At 30.4% G+C, this 22,449-nt stretch overlaps 2 protein-coding genes across 3 annotated transcripts; both read left to right on the top strand.

The window, feature by feature from the left end:
• The first annotated feature begins 1,998 nt into the window (after nt 1-1,998).
• Nucleotides 1,999-13,587, top strand: LOC139512125 (perlwapin-like protein). 2 transcript variants are annotated; one of them, XM_071299518.1, is made up of 4 exons: nt 2,027-2,173; nt 6,236-6,338; nt 7,322-7,390; nt 13,341-13,587. In XM_071299518.1, the coding sequence occupies exons 1-4, from the start codon at nt 2,075-2,077 to the stop codon at nt 13,481-13,483; spliced, it is 414 nt and encodes a 137-aa protein (XP_071155619.1). In that variant the 5' UTR covers nt 2,027-2,074; the 3' UTR covers nt 13,484-13,587. The 2 variants fall into 2 exon arrangements, with proteins under 2 accessions (XP_071155620.1, XP_071155619.1); XM_071299519.1 differs by lacking the exon at nt 6,236-6,338 and having other exon boundaries at nt 1,999-2,173.
• A 4,929-nt stretch (nt 13,588-18,516) lies between these two features.
• Nucleotides 18,517-22,449, top strand: LOC139512124 (perlwapin-like protein). Its single transcript, XM_071299517.1, has 5 exons — nt 18,517-18,577; nt 18,816-18,877; nt 19,241-19,343; nt 20,320-20,388; nt 22,209-22,449. Exons 2-5 carry the CDS (start codon nt 18,836-18,838, stop codon nt 22,349-22,351), a joined length of 357 nt encoding a protein of 118 aa, XP_071155618.1. The 5' UTR covers nt 18,517-18,577; nt 18,816-18,835; the 3' UTR covers nt 22,352-22,449.

The following is a 22,449-nucleotide window of genomic DNA, read 5'->3' as shown; positions in this document are numbered from 1 at the left end:
ATAGAAAGCAATGGGCTTTGAATTAGTGGTTTTACACCAAAAGATACGCTTATTTTAGTACAATGTCCACTATGTTGGATTTTACCGGAAGAAGGGTCTTTAAAGACATCTAATCTATATAATACATCAAAAATTAGTACATAACAAAGGTGTGTACCAAATATTATTATAGCAGCATGATAAAGATGATAAACATTTGTTTTTCATCTATAATATAAAATTATATAGACCTAAAAAAAAATCCAACAGCACGAATTGTTAATCTAATTATATCTATATTTATGTTTACATCGCTTATATGGTCATGGGATGACATTAAAGGTCAACTCGATGGTTTATAATTAGATGGCGTCTAGACTAAAATACACACGAAACGAAACTGAGTATGTGCATGCCAGTGCCCTTTTATTTTAGCCTTTAATAGTTTGGATAAATGTTTTACATTGTTATAAATCAAATATGAGAATTTTAATTAAAATCGGTGAACATGAATTTGACAGCTAGTGCCCCTTTTTACACTTTCAATATTTTGTACGTGACTTTTGCTTGTGTTCGTACGGAAATTTGAAATAAATCATTAGGTGTTTTTTTCCATTCAACATATTTACTATACTAGTAAAATATATATATATTTATCAAGAAAATAGAATCCACAAAATTTTTTTTTAAAATAAATAATAAATATAACTTAAAACAGCACTTATACAACCCTAATATTTACTATCTTAGGGATGATGTGATTTTCCTGAAATCTTTGAATACATTCGTTTCTCGTTTAAGTTGAATTTTAAATAGTAAAGACTACAATTACTACAATGACTACAAAGGTTCCTGGTTCGATCCATGCTCTGGGGAGAAAATTTCAGGGACTGAATTGTCGGCTCTCCCTTGACACCATTTGCGAGTATGGTCTTGAGGAAACAATAATAGTTCGTCAAAAGGGGACGATAAAAGGCTGATCCGTGTAAAAAAAACATATCTCTTGCACGTTAAAGACACCCTTGTAAATGTCGATAAAGAGCAGGCTACTGACGCTACAAGACAGCAAAGTGGAAAGGGATTAATATAATTTGCAATAACTTGTTTCCAAATCCACAATAAATTAATATGTTTAAACTAAACTTAACTACAATTACATGCTTGCATTGCTTAGGACTTCACAATAGCGCTAATGATAAAGCAAATATCTGTTTGGTACTTGTCTAATTATTTTCATGTAGTTTTGTTCAACCTATATCGTCTTACTTTAAAATTCATTTAAATTCGAAGCTATTCAAACTATAATTATGATCATGACTAAAACATGTAAAAAAGACTATCTATATAAAAGCAACTAATCCTACAAACGAGATGAAAACTATGCTCATTTGTATAACAGTTGTCAAAATGTATGCTGATATCTAGAAATAATATAGAAGTGCAAAAGCAATTTATACTGTAATTGATAAAGATGGGTTTTTACCCGAGATATAATCCTGGATTTTATTAACATTTCCCTATGCATAGTTATATGTAAACAAATTCTCAGAAAAACTGTTAAACAAAAGGTAAAAGTGTTCTATGTTTGAACAAATAAACCCATCATAGATACCAAGATATGACGGATATGTGAAATATCAATATATTTAACTAACCACAACACATAATCTGATATATACTTTTTTTTGATTGAACATAATACTTGCGCTCTATGAAAAAAACATCTGTCATTAATATAGAATTGTTTACAGTGTTAGACTTCAACATGCCTTGTTTATGTAAACAAAGACATTAACAGACGATGACCTGTCTTCAGATAATATCAGATGCACTGAAAGATCCAGACTAAACCAGTACATTTTTGTACCTCTTCCCAATTCTACCGCGTTATTTGTCAAATATTGTGTTGTGGTTTGTTTGATATATTGATATTTCACGTGTCTCTGACTGCATCATACATTATTTACTTGTTTCATACTTAAAAAAATCAATTTTAAAACTTAAGTATACATATGGTAATATTAAAATTATCCGGGATTATATTTCATGTCAAAAAAATTGTTTCAAGAAAAGTATAAATGGCTGCTGCTTTTCAATGTTATCTTATATACAGTATTCAAGCAACACGATGACAACTGTGGTACAAATGAACGTTTATTTGATCTGGTTTCTGGGATTTGTTGCATTTATACAGGTATGTTTCTAAGTTACGAAATTAAAAAAAAATCTAGTATCGCATGCAATTTAATATGAAAAGAAGATCTGGTATGATTGCAATGAGACAACTCTCCACAAGAGACTAAATGACACATAAATAAACAACTTTAGATCACCTAACGGCCTTTAACAATGAGCAAAGCTCATGCCGCAAAGTGAGCTATGAAAGGCCTTGAAATGACAAATGTAAAACAATTCAGCGAGAAAACTAATTATTTATGTACAAAAAATTAACGAAAAAACAAATATGTAATACTTCAACAAACGACAACAACTGAATTACAGGCCCCTGACTTTGGATCCATACAGAATGCAGCGGGTTCAAAAATGTAAGCAGGATCCATACCCTTCCCCTAACCTGGGACAGTGATGTATCAGTACACATCAGAACGTACTATAAAAATCAGTTGTAAAAGGCTTAACTCATCAGATGGATACAAATAACATACATGTAACTAAAACACGGAGTGTGCGTGGCCGAGTTCTTGTTGATCCCAACAACAAAATGACACTGAGTACTGATCTGAGAGTATTCGAAGATGCTGACAGCTAGTTCAAAGCCTCTAACAACTAATAAAAAAATGCTTGCATCTAAGACTAGATAATCAATCAGTCCAACATAGAACAAAGAAAATTATTCTATGATTTTCGGAAACCATTTAAAGTTTGTCTTTGCTTAACAATCAATTTAACCCATGTGCTAGAAAACGCTTAGATTTCTGTAGACCTAAATAGAAAGTACGTTAGTCCAAATATACATTCGATGGTCTCATTTTGCATATCACAACGTCTGTTCCCATTATCAACTTTTAATGATCTAAAATGATTATTTGTTATTCCAATGTGACGTGCTTCTTTCGCTTTGTGAATAAACCCATGCTCTAAATCCAATAAAACTTGTTTGCACATGCGTATGATGACAGAATAATGAATTTTTATCAAATTGTCATGCATTTAATATATTTCATTAACTTATAACCAGAGATGGGTCCGATTACTTTCAATGTAATTGATTAAATTACAATTACTTTGTCATTTGTACGATTAAATTAAATTAATAATTACTTCATTTATGAAAGTGTCTGATTAAATTAATGATTACATTGGCAAAGTAATCATGATTACATCTGATTACAATGAAATGAAAAAAAAAACATTTTGAATGATGAGAATGAATTAACGTTTAATATAATGTTAGTTCTTTTTACAAAGAATTTTGTTTTATATATTTTAAAATGATAACTTCAAACTTCATTTATTTAATAAACCACAAAAGTTAACTTCAGACATACATGAACATTGTGTCACCCATTACACTTTATCATCATTGATCTCTGAATCATGTTGACGTCAATTGAATATGACTTTATAAAGAGTTTGCTGTTTGTCTTCTGACCTCTTCCAAACTTTATATGTATTTCAAGGTGCAGTTTTTGGAAGTTAAAATATGGATAAAATAAAGTTAACAAATAAAAATTATGAAAAAAATCAATAGAATTGTTTAAACAAATTGTAAACAAAATACAAGTACTATAAGTCTGCAATTTACATGTCCAGTCCAAGTACATACAAAAATTTGCTTACATTAAAAAAGATATTTGTCAAACTTTTAATTTAGTTTGTGCTAATTAGATAAATTTGCACATGTCTGATTAATCTTTTATCATATATATTGTCCTACAGCTATACTCAATTGTAAATTGCAATAAAAAAAACACCTTAAAGGGGCACTAGCTGTCAAATTCATTGTAACCGATTTGACTCAAATTCTCATATTTGGTTTATAACAATGTAAAACATTTATCCAAACTGTCAAAAGTCTAAAATAAACAGTTTACAGAGCATGGGGTAGATAATATATAGGTTCGATTCGTGTGTATTTTAGTCCAGACGCCATCTAATTAACTATCGATTTGACCTCAGATGACCATATAAGCGATGTAAACAAAAATAAAGATACGAATAGATTAAACCAACACGTGCAATTGTATTTTTATAGGTCTGTTCGATTTTATTTTATAGATTAAAAATAGATGTTTCTCATTGTTTTTAACCATATAAGAATGATTTAATGTGCATCAAATTAGTAATCAAATGATTTACCGTAGTTTCACTTTCATTGTTGACATTCTTTTTCTTTAAATAACCAGTACACGTACAATGCATGCGTTGTCAATCTTTCTAGCTAGGGGTTAACTTGAAGTTCACATGAATACCGGTTAGAATGATGATGACGTTTTCACTTGCAAGTGAATCAGTCAAAAATTATGTTTAATCGCTTATTTCAACAAAATTTAAGGAAATTGATTGCTAAAAGCAAATAATTATTTCATTATTCCAATTTGATTAATGATTGATCTAAAAAAATCATACTTTATTTTTTTATATGTATCGTAGCTAGTGCCCCTTTAATTGGTTTCCTACCTGACAATTCAAAGTTTACAATAAACACAATATTAACAAAAGATTATAATTCAGGGTTAAAGAAAAATATAACATTGCTTAAATATAACCGTTTTTTTTATCAAATATATATATGTACATCTTTGAATTGTGAATATATGTACAATATCTTTTACTAAGGCCTTCTTAGGCTAATGATGACTTTTTAAATATTGTAACAGTTTATTTTTTACTGAAGTATACAAATCAATTAACATGCTTGATAAAGTAAACCAAACTATCTTAACTTGTTATAAATATCTATTAAATAAGAATAACAAAAAGGTTTCATTTATTGACCATAAACACAGTTCAAGATTTTTTTCATTGTAATCAGAATGTAATCAAAATGTAATCAGGATTAGAGGGCATTTTGAAAAGTAATTGATTAAATTAAATTACATGTAATCAGATTTTTGGCTGATAAATGATTACAATGATTACTTGAAAAATTGTAATCAATTACAGCTGATTAACGATTACAATTACCCTAATATAAGTCTGCTTATAACGCTTCCAAACTCTTAAATGATGTTGTTACTAATTCATTTATTATGACTGTAATGTGTTGCAATTTGAAATTTACATATTTGACCTAGGTTTGACAACCGTTCATGCTGGCTGGTCAAAACTCTTCCTTCTGAAAAATCACATTGCTAGTCGTTTGCTTGTTTATAAACAAAAAAGGGAGATTCATGGAAGAGCCTTCACAAATGTGCTACACTTAAACACATCGGACATAGAAATTACCTTAATTTTCCTAATCAGAATCGAAATAATTGATCCAAGCTATACTTTATTGTAGTTTTAACATGGGTAGGCATGATATTCATATTATTTTTGCCCTCACTATCGCTTGGGCAAAAATAATCACGAATATAATGCCTACCCATGTTAAAACTACAATAAAGTATAGCTTGCATCAATTATGTCTTAATTATAAAGATATTTTGAGAAAAGATCACAGCTACGTATTGTTGTTTGTGACGATTGAAAACCTTTTTTTTTTTAAGGTTTTCTAGAACTTTGCATCGGTGGGAAATTTCACCAAAATGAAATATTTGTATGAAAGACAATATATATATTTGTGATTGCAATATGATTTTAGGTTCGATATATTTTTCTAACATCATTTTTTATGACGGCTAACAAAATCCTTTTTTTTTTCCAAACAACAATAAGAGCTTTCAGTAGTTAATCTTTAAAATTGCACACTCGAAGCTGTGATATTGTTCTATCATGTCTACTGAGAGACTTTTAAAATAATTAAATATCTGTGGAATTAGTTTAGTTGGCAGTAGCCCCTATATTTTTTCTATATTTTAACTAATCAACGTTTCTTGTTCTGTAGTGTTTGTGGAACATTTTGGGTTTTTTTTTATTTTCTGTTGGCCATTGATAAACCAGCTTTCCTTTTTTCTTTTTTTTTTGCAAATTCTATTATTTTCTCTTTATTTGTCTAAACATACTTGTAAAATATGATTTTTGCCAAGTATTAGGGCAAATAATACAATTATCAGTATATATTACATTTGATCATCATCACCACCGTAATCATTATATGCAGAATTACTATGTTTATAATTTTTGTTATTAGGTAAACTCTAAAGGCCTTGGTGCTTGTCCTAAATTTGACATTTTTACAGCATGTGTTATTGATTTTAAATTCCATTGTGCTGTACAAAAGCAATGCCCATCAGGTAGGTTTTCAGTTATTGATATATTTGTGTATATATAAAATTACTAAAAAAGATCATTTAAATAATCTCATCATAAATACCAGGATTGAAATTTTAACCGATTTTAATTACAAGGTACTTGGTATGTAACACATACAATTTTATGAAACAATGTTCAACTAGTTTTGTGATAATTCATTCCAAATTCTATTTTTACAGATGCATAGAAATAGACTATAAAAATGCACCCTAAAATCCCATTTGAGGATGTTTGATTTTCAAAAGACTCCTATAAATTGATAGTATGTAAAGAATAAAATTAAAAAGCAGAAACAAATTTAGGACCCGTGTCCTTTTTTCTAGACATAAGCCATTGTAAATAAGCCTGAAAAGTGTTCTCTCTAGAACTTTTATACAATGTAGTTTAAAAGTGGCACTTTTTCTTTGTTGAAAACAATGAAATATGGCTTTTCAAACTATATGTAATAAAACAGTAAAAAGAAATTTAGGGTTGAGCGGTCGAAATTGTTAATGGCACCCCCTTAATAAAACAGAAGTATTCTGAATATCATACCAAAAATTTAAAAACAAGAGGAGCGCACATTGTTTAATCAATGATATCCGTGTTACAGACAGACGAAATGCTGTAACATGACAAAAATATTACATAAGCACAAATCTGTGAGATTTTGCTGTTACGTAGATATATGTAAGCTCGATTGGTTTTAAAAATTCTTAGTTTTATATAGACTTCATGTATGGAAAAGAACTCTAAAAAAACACAAATTTTGATTGTAATTTGCAAGCTCAACGTGTCTACTAACATGGAGTGATTGCCGTCTTACTTAAAATAAGATAAAATGCTAATCTGCCATTCTGAATAATAAAGCTGGTATCTTTGATATATTTTACAATGATATTTAAAACTTAAAGTAAGGAGTAGATTGGTTAGTTTACATAGATGTGAAAAAATGTAATTTTAATTATTTATTTTTATTTTATAGGATATCGATGCTGTCCCCATGGTTGCAATAAACGATGTGCGGCAGTGACAGTTGATGGTAAACACCCAGGTTAGTTTCTTTAAAACCAACATTCTCAATTTTATTATTACATTATATGTATGTTTCATGATAATCCGTTATTTTGATATGCTAGTTACAATCGGGAGACACTCCAGTATCATATTTTATTTCCGTATAAATTTTAACAGCAAAGACTTAACGTGCTTTGCGTGACAACGTTTGAACTAAGTGTTGAAAATCAAACAAACATCTTGATATAACTCTTCATTTCGAGTTTGTAACATATAAGAAATGACTATTTCTTTATTTGTTTCTGCAGGTTAGAAACTCGTTGATCGTTTACATATCGTTTATATGAAGTGCTACTGCTCTTCATACATAATGTATTTCGGTTATGCCCGCGTCACATTGTCCCGATTTTTATATACGATGGACACCCGAATGCGAAAATTGTAAGTTCGTACGAAGTTGGTCCCGATCTCGTTAAAATACCAAAAAGTGACCGAAGCAAGTACGATGAATAACGAAGTCTATACGATGGTGCCAAACTTATATACGATAGCAAAAGATGGACATACGAAGGTTAACCGAAGACGGGTATTTAAGCTTCATATCTCAGCCGAAGCCTACACGATGGATCACGAAGGCTACACGATGGATTACGAAGGCTACACGATGGATTACGATGATAGCGCGATGGCCATACGATGTCTAAAAGACGTCGTGTAAAGCTTACGATGCATTTAAATTATATGCCGAAGGCACATGATAAATAAAGGTAAAATACATGTATGTACATAATACAAGTATACAAACGATCTAAAAATGCGTTCTACCTGTTTTGAACTTTTTTATGAAACGAACAGAATTTCGACAACATTTCTGTACAAGTCTGCCATGCATGGCGGGAAATCGATCTTTTTGTCTAATTCTTATAAAACTTAGTTTATTATCCCCTCGCCTACTACATGTAAGATGAGTGTAGATAAAAATTGTTATGGACACTCTAGAACCAAAATGCTCAAAACTTGGTATGGTGTTACTCGTTAAGAATATCTTAAGCGCTATTGACTTTAAAGTTCAAAGGTCAAGGTCACAGTGGCAGTTGTAATACAAAGCAATATCACCCTTGTGGACACTCTAAAACCAAAAGATTTTAACCACATTTGGTATAGTGTTCCTCCTTGTAATAATCTGACATTTTTTACGTTCAATGCCAAAGGTCAAGGTCATGCAGATGGACTTGTTTTTTCTCCTTGAAATAGCATAATACACAGGAAATTGGTCGCTCATTTTTTTACCTGCTGGTTCTAAAGACAATATTAAAGGTATTTCCAGTTACTGAATGTTTTGGTTGATTTCTAAAAAAATAGTTTATGTATCAAATATGCATATTCAATTTACCATTTTCTGCATGTGTCATATACAAATATAGCGTCCGTATTTGTCCCCAATATGTTACATAAGAGGAGATGCCACGCTCGGCATTGCCTTGTTTGAACTGTAAAATGTGTGCACTAGTCTGAATAATCACCCATAAGTATGCCCATGTTTACTGATCTACAAATGTATCTTAAAGTTAAGGTAATGGGTTCGTTGATCCCTTTTATTCAAAAAGAGCTCTTTCCAGGAGAATATCATAATAATATAGACAAAAGGAAGGATGTGGAGAAAGCAACAAATGCGGAAAAATATGACATATAGAGAACAAAATGGTTATGGGGTAAACATTCGTGTGACAACAACTCAGACGATACATAAAAAATCAGAATAATGAAGAAAAAGTTGGTTTCCCTATATACGTGTACCTGCAGTTTTGGTGTACGAGGCGCGTTTATGATTTTCATTATGTTACTTGATATGAAAAATTGACAAAAAAATCATATTTTACTTGTAAAAGTAAATCCTGGGCCTGTAATAGGTGCTCTTCTTGTTCCATTTGAATTAATAGAAACAACGCTGTCGTTTTCTTGTTCTCATAGAATCATATGATATGAGCTACAGGTTTTGTGAACGTCTTTCTTAACTGTCGTATTAGACTGACCAGTGCATATCGCGCATGGCACTTTAAATGTATTTTAGTGCGAACACTAACTTACATTTAGCTGGATTTATTGCCGTCGTAGTTCCATCTTGTCGCCTTCGTACTTTTATTCGATGGCAACACGACGGGATTACGAAGTCTTCACGAAGTCGTGTTGCCATCGTAAGACCTTCGGGTAGCTTCGTGATTCATTCGTGTAGACATCGTAATGTCAAAACTGCACGATGGAAACGATGGAAACACGAATGCAATACGATGTTCAAAGATGCATTCCCGGTGACATTACGATGGTGAGGATTCTGATACGAAATCAATACGAACCCTCGACATCGGACGCACCTTCGGGGATTTTTTAACATGTTAAAAAATTAAGAATCCTTCCCGAAGTTGTCTCCGAAGGCTAGAAAAAGTGGCCGATGGTTCTACGATGGTTAAAGATGGCACTACGAATAGCCCGATCTGGATACGATCAGTCCCAATTTTGAAAATTTCCATAATCGTTTTGCCATCGGCGTAAAAATCGGGACAGTGTGACGCGGGCATTAACGCTTTTACACGCTTATTTATATTATAAAAAGTACATCAAATTCTCACTTAATATAAACATTAAAAAGTGTATTAAATTACAGATTTTACCTTTGAAGATATTGTATGTTCATAAATTCAATAAACGAATTAAAATTTATGGACGAGACATACCACATGCATTATGTTGTTTTGAATTATTATTGTGAGTCTTAGATTTCTCCAAAATTTCATTATCTGTTCTTATATCTAATTAATAAAAATTAATTAATCATTTATTAAATATTCTGTTAATATACAAAGACATGTTATTCCTTTTTTTGGTACAAACAATAGTAGAATGAAAAGTTTCGATTTGTAAACCACTCACAGAGTCCAGCACACGATTCTGATCTAGCGGTTACTAACGAGTTCATCACATTTAAGCAAAATTTTTATTAATCGATAATCAGATTATACAAATTTTAACGGCATTTATCTCATTACAGCAAATGCGAAGTTCTATATTTTTTGTGTTTTATTCTCGGGGACTCGATATTAAAAATCAAAATTCTCAAACAAAAACCGAAGAGATGATAAACCCAAATATAAAAAAACTATAAGTAAGCCCTGACAAGGTATCAAATCTTTGCTTGGTAAGAAGAAGTTCCTGATTTATTACTGATTTTGAAATTAAAATTTAAGTAAATCACTATCCGCTTTTCAATGATAGTACGAAGGTTCTTGTAACTGGGCATGTGGAGTAGAGAGGATCATTATTGGTATCATTTTTTTCTATACCAAATGCACATTTCGATAATATGTAGATATTCTTCAGACATGTATTTTGAAAAAAAAGTCATCTATTTATAGATAAATGATTTGTTATTATACTTGTTGGTGATAAATATGGTAGTTATGCATGCATAACAATTTAATCAAAGTATGCATTACTTGACAATAGATATAGGAAGATGTGATGTGAGTGTCAATGAGAAAACTCTCCATCTAAACAATTTAAAAAAGTAAACCATTATAGGTCAATGTACGGCCTTCAACACGGAGCCTTGGCTCACACCGAACAACAAGCTATAAAGGGCCCCAAAATTACTAGTGTAAAACCATTCAAACGGGAAAACCAACGGTCTAATCTATATAAAATAAAACAAAAAAAAAACGAGAAACACGTTTAAATTACATACAAACGACAACTACTGTACATCAGATTCCTGACTTAGGACAGATGCAAACATTTGCAGCGGTATTAAAAGTTTGAATGGATCCAAACCTTCTCTCTTTTTCATAAACAATAGCATAACATCACAACATAGAAAAACACACATTAAAAGATCAATTGGCAGTCTTAACTCAAGTAAAAAAACGTACACTATAAACGAATAAATTCAATCTGCGATATCGAATGCAAATGCACAGTTAATAAAATATTAGGGACAATCATTCAAGGCCAAAAAGCAAACAAACAAGTCCAAACAAAGCCATGGCAAGTCACCACTGCGAAATATTTAACCCATCGAAAATATTCACTTTAGAAATAAAAACGGTTTTAAAAAAATACAGGTAAATCTTGAAGTATATACAAATGTAGTAAGAAGAAGTGAAACTTAGAATATATTCCAAATAATCAAAGCTGGTATATAGACAAGATCCATATAAATATAAAATAACAAAAAAGCATTATAAATAGTATCAACAGGTCGAATTAACAAGAAAATACGATTTGAGAGTACTCGCAGTTTCTGATAGCTAGTTAAAAGCCAAAAACAATTATTAATAATAAAAAAAAATCATGCATCAGAGACTAAAATCAACTAAAACACTTACTTCATAATTTTTTAACCTGCAACACAATTCTATTATTTTTCAAACTTACGTATGGGAATGATGTGATTTTTTTCTGATTGATGCAAACATTTTACGCTAATATAACACATCAATTTCGGTAGAACACATTTTAGCCATGTTCCTGGTGCAAAAAAACAATGGTATTGAATTTGTCACTCATAAATGACTTGCGTATTTTAAAATTCATCTAAGATATACAAGATATATAGAATATAAAATAAAACCTTTTTTTCGCAATATTGTAGAACGATAAAAATAAAATATTCTTTAACCATTATAATCATGAAATATTACTCTTTGAATTATATCTGTCTAGTATTAGCTCGGTTATGTCAGTCATTCCGTCTTTCGTTCTGTCCGTCTGCAATATGGCTGCCTAGCTTCTGAAATCTGTTTTTCAAATTAAAATCTTTCAAATACCCTACAGTGACAGCTAAGATATTTTAGATGTGTGTCTTCCAATATTCGTCCACTTCTCGAAATTATTTCACATTTTTTCAATTCATAGGACTTCGCTATTGTGACACTTACAGCTATAAAATGTACCTAGCTATTGCAATTTGTAACACTAAAAGTATCCGTCCTTAATATGTGAATAAATATAAAGTAAATCGGATAGAAATTGTTTTACAAATTCAATTGATTTACTCAAATATTCTTCTAAATATGTATATACGTTTTTTCCTTTCGTTTCAAATTTTAAAGAGTCAAGTACTAATTAATTAAGGCATATGTATTTGCGTATCATTATCCCTTTTTATTAAGTCTTTATTTTATATTCACTGGTTTGCTATCCGTGAAACACTTATTCACAGCTATACACATATATACATATACCATAACAATCCAGTCAAAATACCTGCGCAATTCTACTTATAGCGACAATTACTCATCACGACAGTGAAAGCATAGTTGTAATTAAATAAACGATCAGAAGTGTTTTCCAATGCTATTCTAATGAAAAAAATAATTATATAATCATAAAATCTAATTCTCTTTTAAATAGGATGTCCTAGTTTTTAATATTTCATGCAAGTTCAACGATGAAGTTTCTATCATTTAACATGTTTTAAGATGTGATGTTTATTCATATAATTCATCGTGTACAACGGTAATAAATCAGGAATTACAATTCCCAACAAATTATTACCAGAATCATTGCATTGTATGTAATTTGTATATTCCAGTTGAAATAATAATAATAAGTGTTCAAAATCAGACATCAGTTGATAGGTTGGTGAAAAGAAATATGGGAAGGTGTGAATAGCATTTTGTAGTAACAGACAATAGAGATATTCATAACTTCCGAAATGTGTGGTGGCCATTTTGAAAAAAAAAAAATTTCTAGCCAGCAGCGGATTTTTATTAAGTATCATTTAGTCAACCTTTATACCAAATGTCATGCTTTTATCACGATTTGCACAATTATGTCCATAATATCTCCCACTAAACTGTGGTCTTTTAAATGAAGCAAAACTCAGACTTCTAATACACATCAGTTCAATCTTATTTCAGGATAACATCGATCATTAAGTGCGTTTGTTTTAATGTTTATTTAGGACTTATATTTTATTTGATATTTTGTAGGGTCCTGCGGTGCTGCCTATGGTAAACGAGGAAAAACATGTAAAGTGGATAGCAGTTGTGAGGGACATGAAAAGTGTTGCTATGGGAAATGCCGAGAAGTCAGAAAACAAATTGTTAAAGTTCTTTATCCTATCAAAAGTTAGTTAATTTTAAAAAAAAGATATATACAAAATGTATTTATCAATTTTAAATACTTTATCAGTAAATCACTGTTTGTAATTTTTGCAATAAAATATATTCAATTCAATTTGTTTAATTTGATATACAGTGGTAATTTTTATGAATAATTAAGTACAATAACGAAGAAAAATTCTGCTATATTTCGAAGACACACACCGTTGTTCATCAGATCAGCTTGACAGCAGAATACGTGTTTATTATTTGTATGGAAACAACTTCATCCACTCATAAACTAATAACGCCTAGGTAAAAAAAAGACCATACAACAGTTTACAAAACACAACATAGTAAACGAAAGACTGAACAATACAAACCGCACCGGCGGTGATCGTAGCTGCTCTAGAAGGTAAGTTGATGTTGCTTCAGATGTGGCACCCATCATTTTGCTTATGCAAGTACAGTACAAACCAAGTCATAAGTCTGATTCGATATATCACATTCTTAAATAAAAGTACATGATAGTGGTTTCGATGATTGGAATATAACCGTCGACATCTGTGAAACAGATATTCCATAACCGTCCACAACCTCGTGATAGCTTCCGAAAACATTACGAAGGGATGATTTCAACTTAACCAATTAGAACTATTAATTTAAAAATTTTCTTGTGATCAACAATGCTCTACTCTGGTATTAAATACCTTAATAACTCATATCAGCTATAAACATGATAAAAGAGAGCCAGCCATTTGACTGTAATACTAATTTTAAGATGTATAGGAGAAAAGATTGATACACAATCCAAAAATAACCTACTTAAATAGATGTACTTTGGTACAGCCATCAAAGGGCATAGAAGAGATGCAAAAGAAACCAAAGGAACATTCAAACTTATAAATCGAATTTGAACTGACATTGCCATTGCAATAACAGAAAAAAGACTTCATTTTCTTAAATTTGATAACTGAATGTTTTATAGGTAAAGCATGAATACGTTAATTAAAAGAACATGTGTGAAAATAACGGGGTCATTATGTTTGGAAATTGTTAAGGTTCGCCTGACAACACATTCTGCCAAGTGTCGTGTTGTAATGAAAAGTTGTATCATGATGCTTTGCGAAAACGTAATTTGAAAATGATAGTGATCCTTACATTTTTTTTTTTTTTTTTTTTGCTTAACTTGAAATAACTCTTGTCGCTGATTTCACTTTTAATATTCAATGCCTAACTTAAGAAATGACGGAACTGTCTGGTTTCTTTCTTTTTGAAGGTGGATTTATAAAATTGACAACTTTATCACAATTTACATTTTACCCCCCCCCCCCCCTTTTTTTTCCCTTTTCCAAAAAAAAAACACACACACACACAAATTAATAATAAAACATCCTTTTACTTAATCTTTATTCTGCCTTTATGATTGCAAGACTATGATGTGCTTTATCTCAATTTTCGTAATTACCTCGTGACAACTGGACAGATACAGTCTTAAACGTATATATCTAGGATTGTAAATATTTGATAATATTTTGACCATGTTTTGGTCTTAAATCCTCACACGTGCCTATGCAAAACATTAGTGTATATATGTGCGAATAAATGGTTCTTACGTTTAAATCAGGGTATTTATATTCGTATTTTCACCTGTTTTACCAACAGTAAAATTAGGATAACTAAAGTACTAGGGCATGGTAAATAGCCAGTACTAATAATTTTAATAGTATATCAGTTCGTTATATTTTAAAATCTTAATTAGATACTTCTTATCTTGAAAACAGTGCTGCACTAAATTTTTCTCTTTGATACACAAACGATCCCAATTCCAAATTGTTTCAATTAAAATAACTTCGCTAACTTAGGCACATTAATGATTTTTTTCTCTCTTTAAATAAATGGAAAGAGATTGTAAATATCTGCATATGACATAGAGACAACAACAAAACGAGGAAAAAAGAAATAGATATCTACATTTAAGCAAACAGTCAATTGATAAGTAACCTTTTAAAATGCAAACTCCAAATCTTGCGTTGCATGAAAAAAGTTCAAAAGTTGATAATTTAACAGATTATATAAATATCTATCATAAATATCAAATTTCTCAAATCAGAAGCAAGGTTTCCTATTTGTGAAATGCACAATGCATAGGTACGAAATATTTTCCACTGGTATCAATCATAAAAAGTCTACTTCCGGAAAATCTTCTGCTTGTACAAATTTTTTGTTAAAGTTATAGACCTAGACAAAAAGCTAAGATCTGTGGTTGATAATGGAGTTAGAATTCAGAAACGGAAGAAAACTAACAAAATGGGTTTTGCAAATAGATATGAAACAGAACAATTATCAACACGGAGAAAGATTTCAAACGAAATGACATTGAGTAAGAGCGACGTACACAAATATTAACAATAACATGATATTGCATTGTAACATTTTAAAACATATAACAATATTAAAAAAGTTAAAAAATGATTTTAAAGAACAGCTTGATTAAAGAGAGGGTACAAAATGGCACTTACAAGACGGTGACAAGATATCAAATAATTTATAACAACAATAAAGCTCGTGTCGTATAAACAATGAGGAAAGTTATTGCGATATGTGAAGGTTTAATATAATATTTTTCAGAGAACAGTTTTGAACAATTCTTGTCTTAAATGCATTTGTAAACACATATGGTATTTATTTATTTCGCTACATATAAAGATTGCATAATTATGTAATGCATAAATAGTTAAAACAGTATGATTCATTCAACTGAAAGTTATCCACATAAACATAAATTAATTTTCTTTCGTCGATTTTTCTTACGTGATCAGTTTTGCAAACTTATATCAATTATTTAGATATCAAAATTATAAACCATCAAATATGATTAAACATCTCATTAACCTTGAATTTGACTGCTGCTGTAGGTGTCAACAGTATGATGATGATGATGACTACCAAAATATTATAGTGTAACTAAATCCCGTATTATTTAGATATTAAAAAAGACTGCGTAACTAAACGACGCATGGATTAAGCGAATGCGTAGCACACGTTTAACTACTTGTGGCGTTCGTTCACAAGTGATCTTATTTTGTAAATTTAATTACGACAATATGAGCAACACGACGGGCGGCACATGTTGAGTAGGATCTGCTTATTCTTCTAAAACACCCTCTTGTTTTTTTTTGAGCGGTACTTGTTGTTTATTTGTAAGTATGTTTGACAGGTCCATATATACTATTTTTGTATCTTTTAAAACTGAACCAAACCACTACTTTACTTAAAGATAAATGTTCTTATTTTTTACAAATAAATTCACCCCCTTATTACTCTTTCATACATAAAATACAGAGAAATAAATTTAAAGCTGAATGTAGATATATTTGCTGCAACTCATTTAAAGCCTTCTTCTCTAATGAGAAAGGTAAATATGCTAGATATACTTACTGGAGGTGTGATGAGATGTTTGAAGCTATTAATTTTCTCCTTGATAATATTTATGTACGTTTCGGCAACAAAGTTTATCGACAGGTTGTAGGTATCCCCATGGGCACTAATTGTGCCCTTTTAATAGCAGACTTGTTTTTGTACTGTTACGAATCACAGTTCATGACTAAACTCAGTAAAGACCCGTCGATATTGCATTTAATTGAAAAATTCAACAACACTTACCGTTATCTTGATGATATTTTTTCATTAAATAATCAAGAATTTTCTCAATATACTGCGGAAATTTACCCCAAGGAACTTACTTTAAATAAATCAAATTTATTCGGTAATAACTGTCCTTTCCTGGATTTAGATATTTCGATTTTAAACGGGAAACTCCACACTAAAATTTACGACAAAAGCGACGATTTCTTGTTCCCTATTGTTAATTTTCCATTTTTAGATGGTGATGTTGGTGTTTATATTTCACAACTTGTTCGCTATGCCCGTGTCTGTTGTGACGTTTTTGATTTTAACGAACGCAACCTATGTATTACTGGTAAATTATTAAACCAGGGATACCGTTACCATACTACCATATTACTTAAAACCTTTACTAAATTTTTCCATAGATATAAAAATTTGGTTTTGAAGTTTGGTTGTACCTGAAGAAAACTTATTTCAAACGGGATAGCACATCCTCATTTTTACGGAAATGTTGTTAACCGTGCCCGGAAATTTAGAAATGATCCATGTAAACTTGTCGCTCCTTTAAATAAACTTATTCTAAAAGGTTACCTATTTAACACTGTAATAAGATCCTTGAATATTGTTTTTATTGGTATAAATATAGATTTTGTTATCAGTAAATTTAAAGCTAACTAAATATTCCTAGTATGTTATATGTATATACATATTCATGGATCTACAATCTGTCGATACCTGTAACTTGGCATTGCACAAGGTCATGTTTTTCTCTGGCTGTTTATGACGTCTTTACACTAAATCCATTGGATGTTGGATGTGTACGGATTGATAGTTTAGTCTTAGTTGCATGATTTTTTTATTAGTTGTTAGTGGCTTTGAACTAGCTGTCAGATAACTGCAAGTACTCTCAGATCTGTTCATTGTGTCGTTTTGTGTCGGGATGTATAAGTACCGGGCCACGTCCACTTGTATTTTTGTCCATCTGATGAGGTAAGCCTTTTTCAACTGATTTTTATAGTTCGTTCTTATGTTGTACTGTTATACCACTGTCCCAGGTTAGGGGGAGGGTTGGGATCCCGCTAACATGTTTAACCCCGCCACATTATTTATGTATGTGCCTGTCCTAAGTCAAGAGCCTGTAATTCAGTGGTTGTCGTTTGTTTATGTGTTACATATTTGTTTTTCGTTCATTTTTTTTACCTAAATAAGGCCGTTAGTTTTCTCGTTTGAATTGTTTTACATTGTTTTATCGTTGCCTTTATAGCTGACTATGCGGTATGGGCTTTGCTCATTGTTGAAGGCCGTACGGTGACCTATAGTTTTTAATGTCTGTGTCATTTTGGTCTTTTGTGGATAGTTGTCTCATTGGCAATCATACCACATCTTCTTTTTTATATTAGAAGGTGTACGGAAAAAAGTTGGATGATGTTTACTGTCTACACTAAGGACTCTATTAGCACAAAAACCAAGGAACGATAACAGTGTCCCCGGAACTCGTAAGTCTAATTATGTTTTGTTCAAATCATTGATATTTCAAATTTTTCTAACATAATACATGTTATAGTACATTATTACGCTTGTCGAATCTAAATCGATTTTGATGTAAGTTTGCATAAGTAAATGTTAATTTTATTCGTGATCATTTTAAGGGTAAAAAAACCCGTCCTTTTCAAGACAAGTATGTACAGCTGTTGCACCTTATTATTCAGAATTATATGTAATTTTATATTTTAGTAACAGTACTAGTGGTAGAAATGAACGTTTATTTGTTGTTGGGACTTGTCGCTTATATAAAGGTATTTTAAGTATTGATAGGTAAATTTCTTCCAGAATCGCATGCATTTTAATTGAAAGATTCAATGTTGTTTACCTATTTGCTCGTTTGTGCTTTTGGGTCCGGTTGTCGTCTCTGTGGAACATTCCCCAATTCAATTCTCAATAACATTTATTATATGAAAAATAATATTTGTATTTGATTTCTATATAATCTTTTATTTGGGTACAATTATGCATTTAATTCATATCAATATCATTTTATAAACGATAAACAATGAACAATTTAGATCTTTTAAAACATTTTCCTACGTAGTCGTCATCAGCAGCAGCAGAAGAAGCAAAATCAGAACCTTATTCACTTTGATGATTATTTTTGTTATTAGGTGAACTGTCAAGACCTAGGCACTTGTCCTACATTTGACATTATAACAACATGTGTTATCGATTTTGCTTTCCATTGTAATGACCAAGACCAATGCCCATATGGTACGTTTTAAGTTATTAAATAGATTTGTATAAAAAAAAAACTTTTAACTCCATAATATCTGTATTAAAGACAAATTAATATGTTGCTACGTGACTAAACAAATTGCAAAAAATAACGATGATACTCTTGTTGTAATAGCAAGTTTTCTTTATGCTGTGCTATTCAGATTGTATTTAAGAAAACTAAAATCAGTGAAAGAGGATCTTCTCGACATTGAGCTTTTTGTATAATTCTTGATGAAAATTTAACTTTTAAGTAGAAATATGCAAATCAATTAGTCTAAAAACTACCTAGTTTCATATGGATTTAGTTCAAGTATGGAAAAGCATTTCCAAAAAAAAAACTTATAGTACCTTTAACATAATAAATATTAAATTTTATTGTATAGCAATATTATATTTCGCACAGAAAGTAACCAAAAGTTAGCGTGCAATAAATTCTAATATTGCACTAGTGCAATAAATTTTCAAAATGTATGACGTCATCAACGACCAAATCTTAGTTTAAAGCAATTTTTACTTTTAAAAATTATATTGCTATACAATAAAAGGGTTATTGCGTGAATATTGGGGAATATTGTCCCTCGTAGAACATATATTGCACTCGCAAGCTCGTGCAATATAAAATTCTACTCGGGACAATATTCCCCAATATTCATGCAATAACCCTATAGTATTAAATGTCCGGAAAATATTCCTAAAAGAATATAACATTGCTCTGATAACTTGTGTAACTAATTGAAAAATCTGTATTTGAATATGTTTGATACTGCATATGTGAAAAATATTAATATGTTTTTTTTTCGTAATTTGAAAACATAAATTCTTAAATATATATACTGACATGTCTGTCGAACTATATTATATACTTATTACATTTTAACAATTAAATATATATAAATACATAAATCAGAAGCTTTGTTAATTAACTACACATTAAGTCACATAGATGTAAAGACATGTACTTTTCATTTAGGATATCGATGCTGTCCTTATGGCTGCAATAAACGATGTGTAGCAGTTACAGTTAATGGAAAACACTTAGGTTTGTTTCTTTAAAACCAACATACATGTAAAAGTTCATTATATATCATTTTATTTTATTTTTGTATAAAAAAGCAATATTTTCATGTGAAATACAAGTAAATTCGTTTAAAATCAAACGGAAAGCTTGATATAACTCCTTACGTCGAGGTTGTAGCATACAAAGTTGTTATAAATCTTATAGGGTTGTAAAACGTTTATCGTACGCACTTTAAAAATATGAAGCGCTGCGCTTCTAATTTCTATTCATTGATTTTCGAGGACACAATGTTCCAAATTCCAAAACAAAATACGGATGTTGAGGACCTGAAAAACTTAAAACGGACAAAAGGTAAGTCTCGAGGAATCAGACTTACATTTGAGGGGAATACATTTCTTTTTACTGGTTGACAGTGTTAAAGCTTGAAAAAATTTCTTCATTCCTCTCGCAATGAGAAATCATATTTAATATAACAAGTTGTATGTATTACTTATCACATTTTAAAACTGGTTATGTTCAAAGAACCGTTAAATCATTTTTTTCTCTACCGAACAAATATTTTTTTTTTGTATAATTTCTGAATAACAATCCAATCATTTTTAAACTAACGTAAACGAATCATATATGTGCAAATTTTCTTTAAACCTATATAAACAAAATGCATGAAAAACGGTCATGCAGTGCTATATAAATTTATATAAGATAAGGACCTACAACGACATTACTTTTAAACAATAAATGTATACATTGTTTTATTTAAGATATGTGTCTCCTATTATTCACAGTTTCAAAAATTTGATCTCAGCTTTTCCATCCGTGTCACTTTACCATTTTTGTCAATGAATGTTATATGGTATAGAACTACATAAATTCCTGAATCAAACTATATCGATTCTTTACGAAGATGATGGTCGACTTTCAAAACACCACAGTGCTACACAGGTCCTGACATGTAAATAGTATTGATTGTTTAGTTACGTAATGCAGCAAGTATTTAAAATGTGAATATTTTAAGCTTATTTATTAAATTAATCGGATATAACATGTTAATGTGTTTACTAAAATGTTCAAATAAATAAGTTCTGTTATGACATTTTTATAAACTGCTTAGTTTATATGTAGTTGTGATATACTGCTTTAAGAAACATAATATTTATAATCAGATTTACATAAATATCTACGTCGTACGTGGAATAACGTCAGAAAAATAGTTGACAGTTTACTTAAGTACCAACTGCTAGTCAATGAAGGTATATTTGTTACTGAACAAAAACTATCAACAGTATTTTCAAATGGCCTTTTAATTTGGTTTTAGTTTCTAGAAATATTTTTATTTCACACTGTTTCATTCTTTTTCAAATAAAATGACTGATGCTTTATTTTATGTATGCAAGAAAAAAGTCCATATCCTGATTCAATTTTTAAAAGTAAAGCCAAAAAACAAAAATACTGTTGCTCTTATTTAATATTTTAAATTCTGCTTATTATTCACATTTTTATCTTGTACTATGGCAACCAATCAGAACTTACAATTCGAAACAAAATTATAACAAGAATCATTGAAGAGTTAGACATTTTTATATTCTTTATGAAAATATGTTATAAATGTTGAAAATCTGACATCTCATAATTGGTCTCTCAAAAAAATATTGGAAGTTGTGAAGAACATTTTTGTAGTTTCAGTTTAGTATCATGAGATATTCATAAACGAGTCTTTGAAATACAGCAAATCTCAGACTTTCAATACAAAGCAGTCTCATTTCATGATAGATGTCGATCTTAAAGTTCGATAGTTTTAATGTTAAATTTAAGCCTGGTATGCTATTTGGTGTGTTTTACAGGTTCTTGTCAGTCTGTAATTGGTGGAGATGGAAACACATGTACAGAAGATAGAAGTTGTGAAGGACACGAAAAGTGTTGTAATGGAAGATGCCAAACAGTCCGGCAACAAATTGTTAGGGTTCTCTTTCCGGTCGTAAATTAATTCGAATTGATTGTTTTTAATTATGGTAATATCTTTAAGGAAATCTTTCTAAAATTGAATAATATTTCTTTTTAGTGAAATAAAAAAATATCAATTGA

The sequence above is a fragment of the Mytilus edulis genome, chromosome 2 (genome assembly GCF_963676685.1).
Source record: "Mytilus edulis chromosome 2, xbMytEdul2.2, whole genome shotgun sequence".
Taxonomy (NCBI): Eukaryota; Metazoa; Mollusca; class Bivalvia; order Mytilida; family Mytilidae; genus Mytilus; species Mytilus edulis.
This window is presented reverse-complemented; position numbering and strand designations above follow the sequence as displayed.

Coding starts and splice junctions, on each gene's coding strand:
- LOC139512124 (XM_071299517.1), top strand. CDS start 18,836: ATGAACGTTTATTTGTTGTTGGGACTTGTCGCTTATATAAAG. Junction 18,878..19,240: donor GACTTGTCGCTTATATAAAG/GTATTTTAAGTA, acceptor TTTTGTTATTAG/GTGAACTGTCAAGACCTAGG. Junction 19,344..20,319: donor CCAAGACCAATGCCCATATG/GTACGTTTTAAG, acceptor CTTTTCATTTAG/GATATCGATGCTGTCCTTAT.
- LOC139512125 (XM_071299518.1), top strand. CDS start 2,075: ATGTTATCTTATATACAGTATTCAAGCAACACGATGACAACTGTGGTA. Junction 2,174..6,235: donor GATTTGTTGCATTTATACAG/GTATGTTTCTAA, acceptor TTTTGTTATTAG/GTAAACTCTAAAGGCCTTGG. Junction 6,339..7,321: donor ACAAAAGCAATGCCCATCAG/GTAGGTTTTCAG, acceptor TTTATTTTATAG/GATATCGATGCTGTCCCCAT.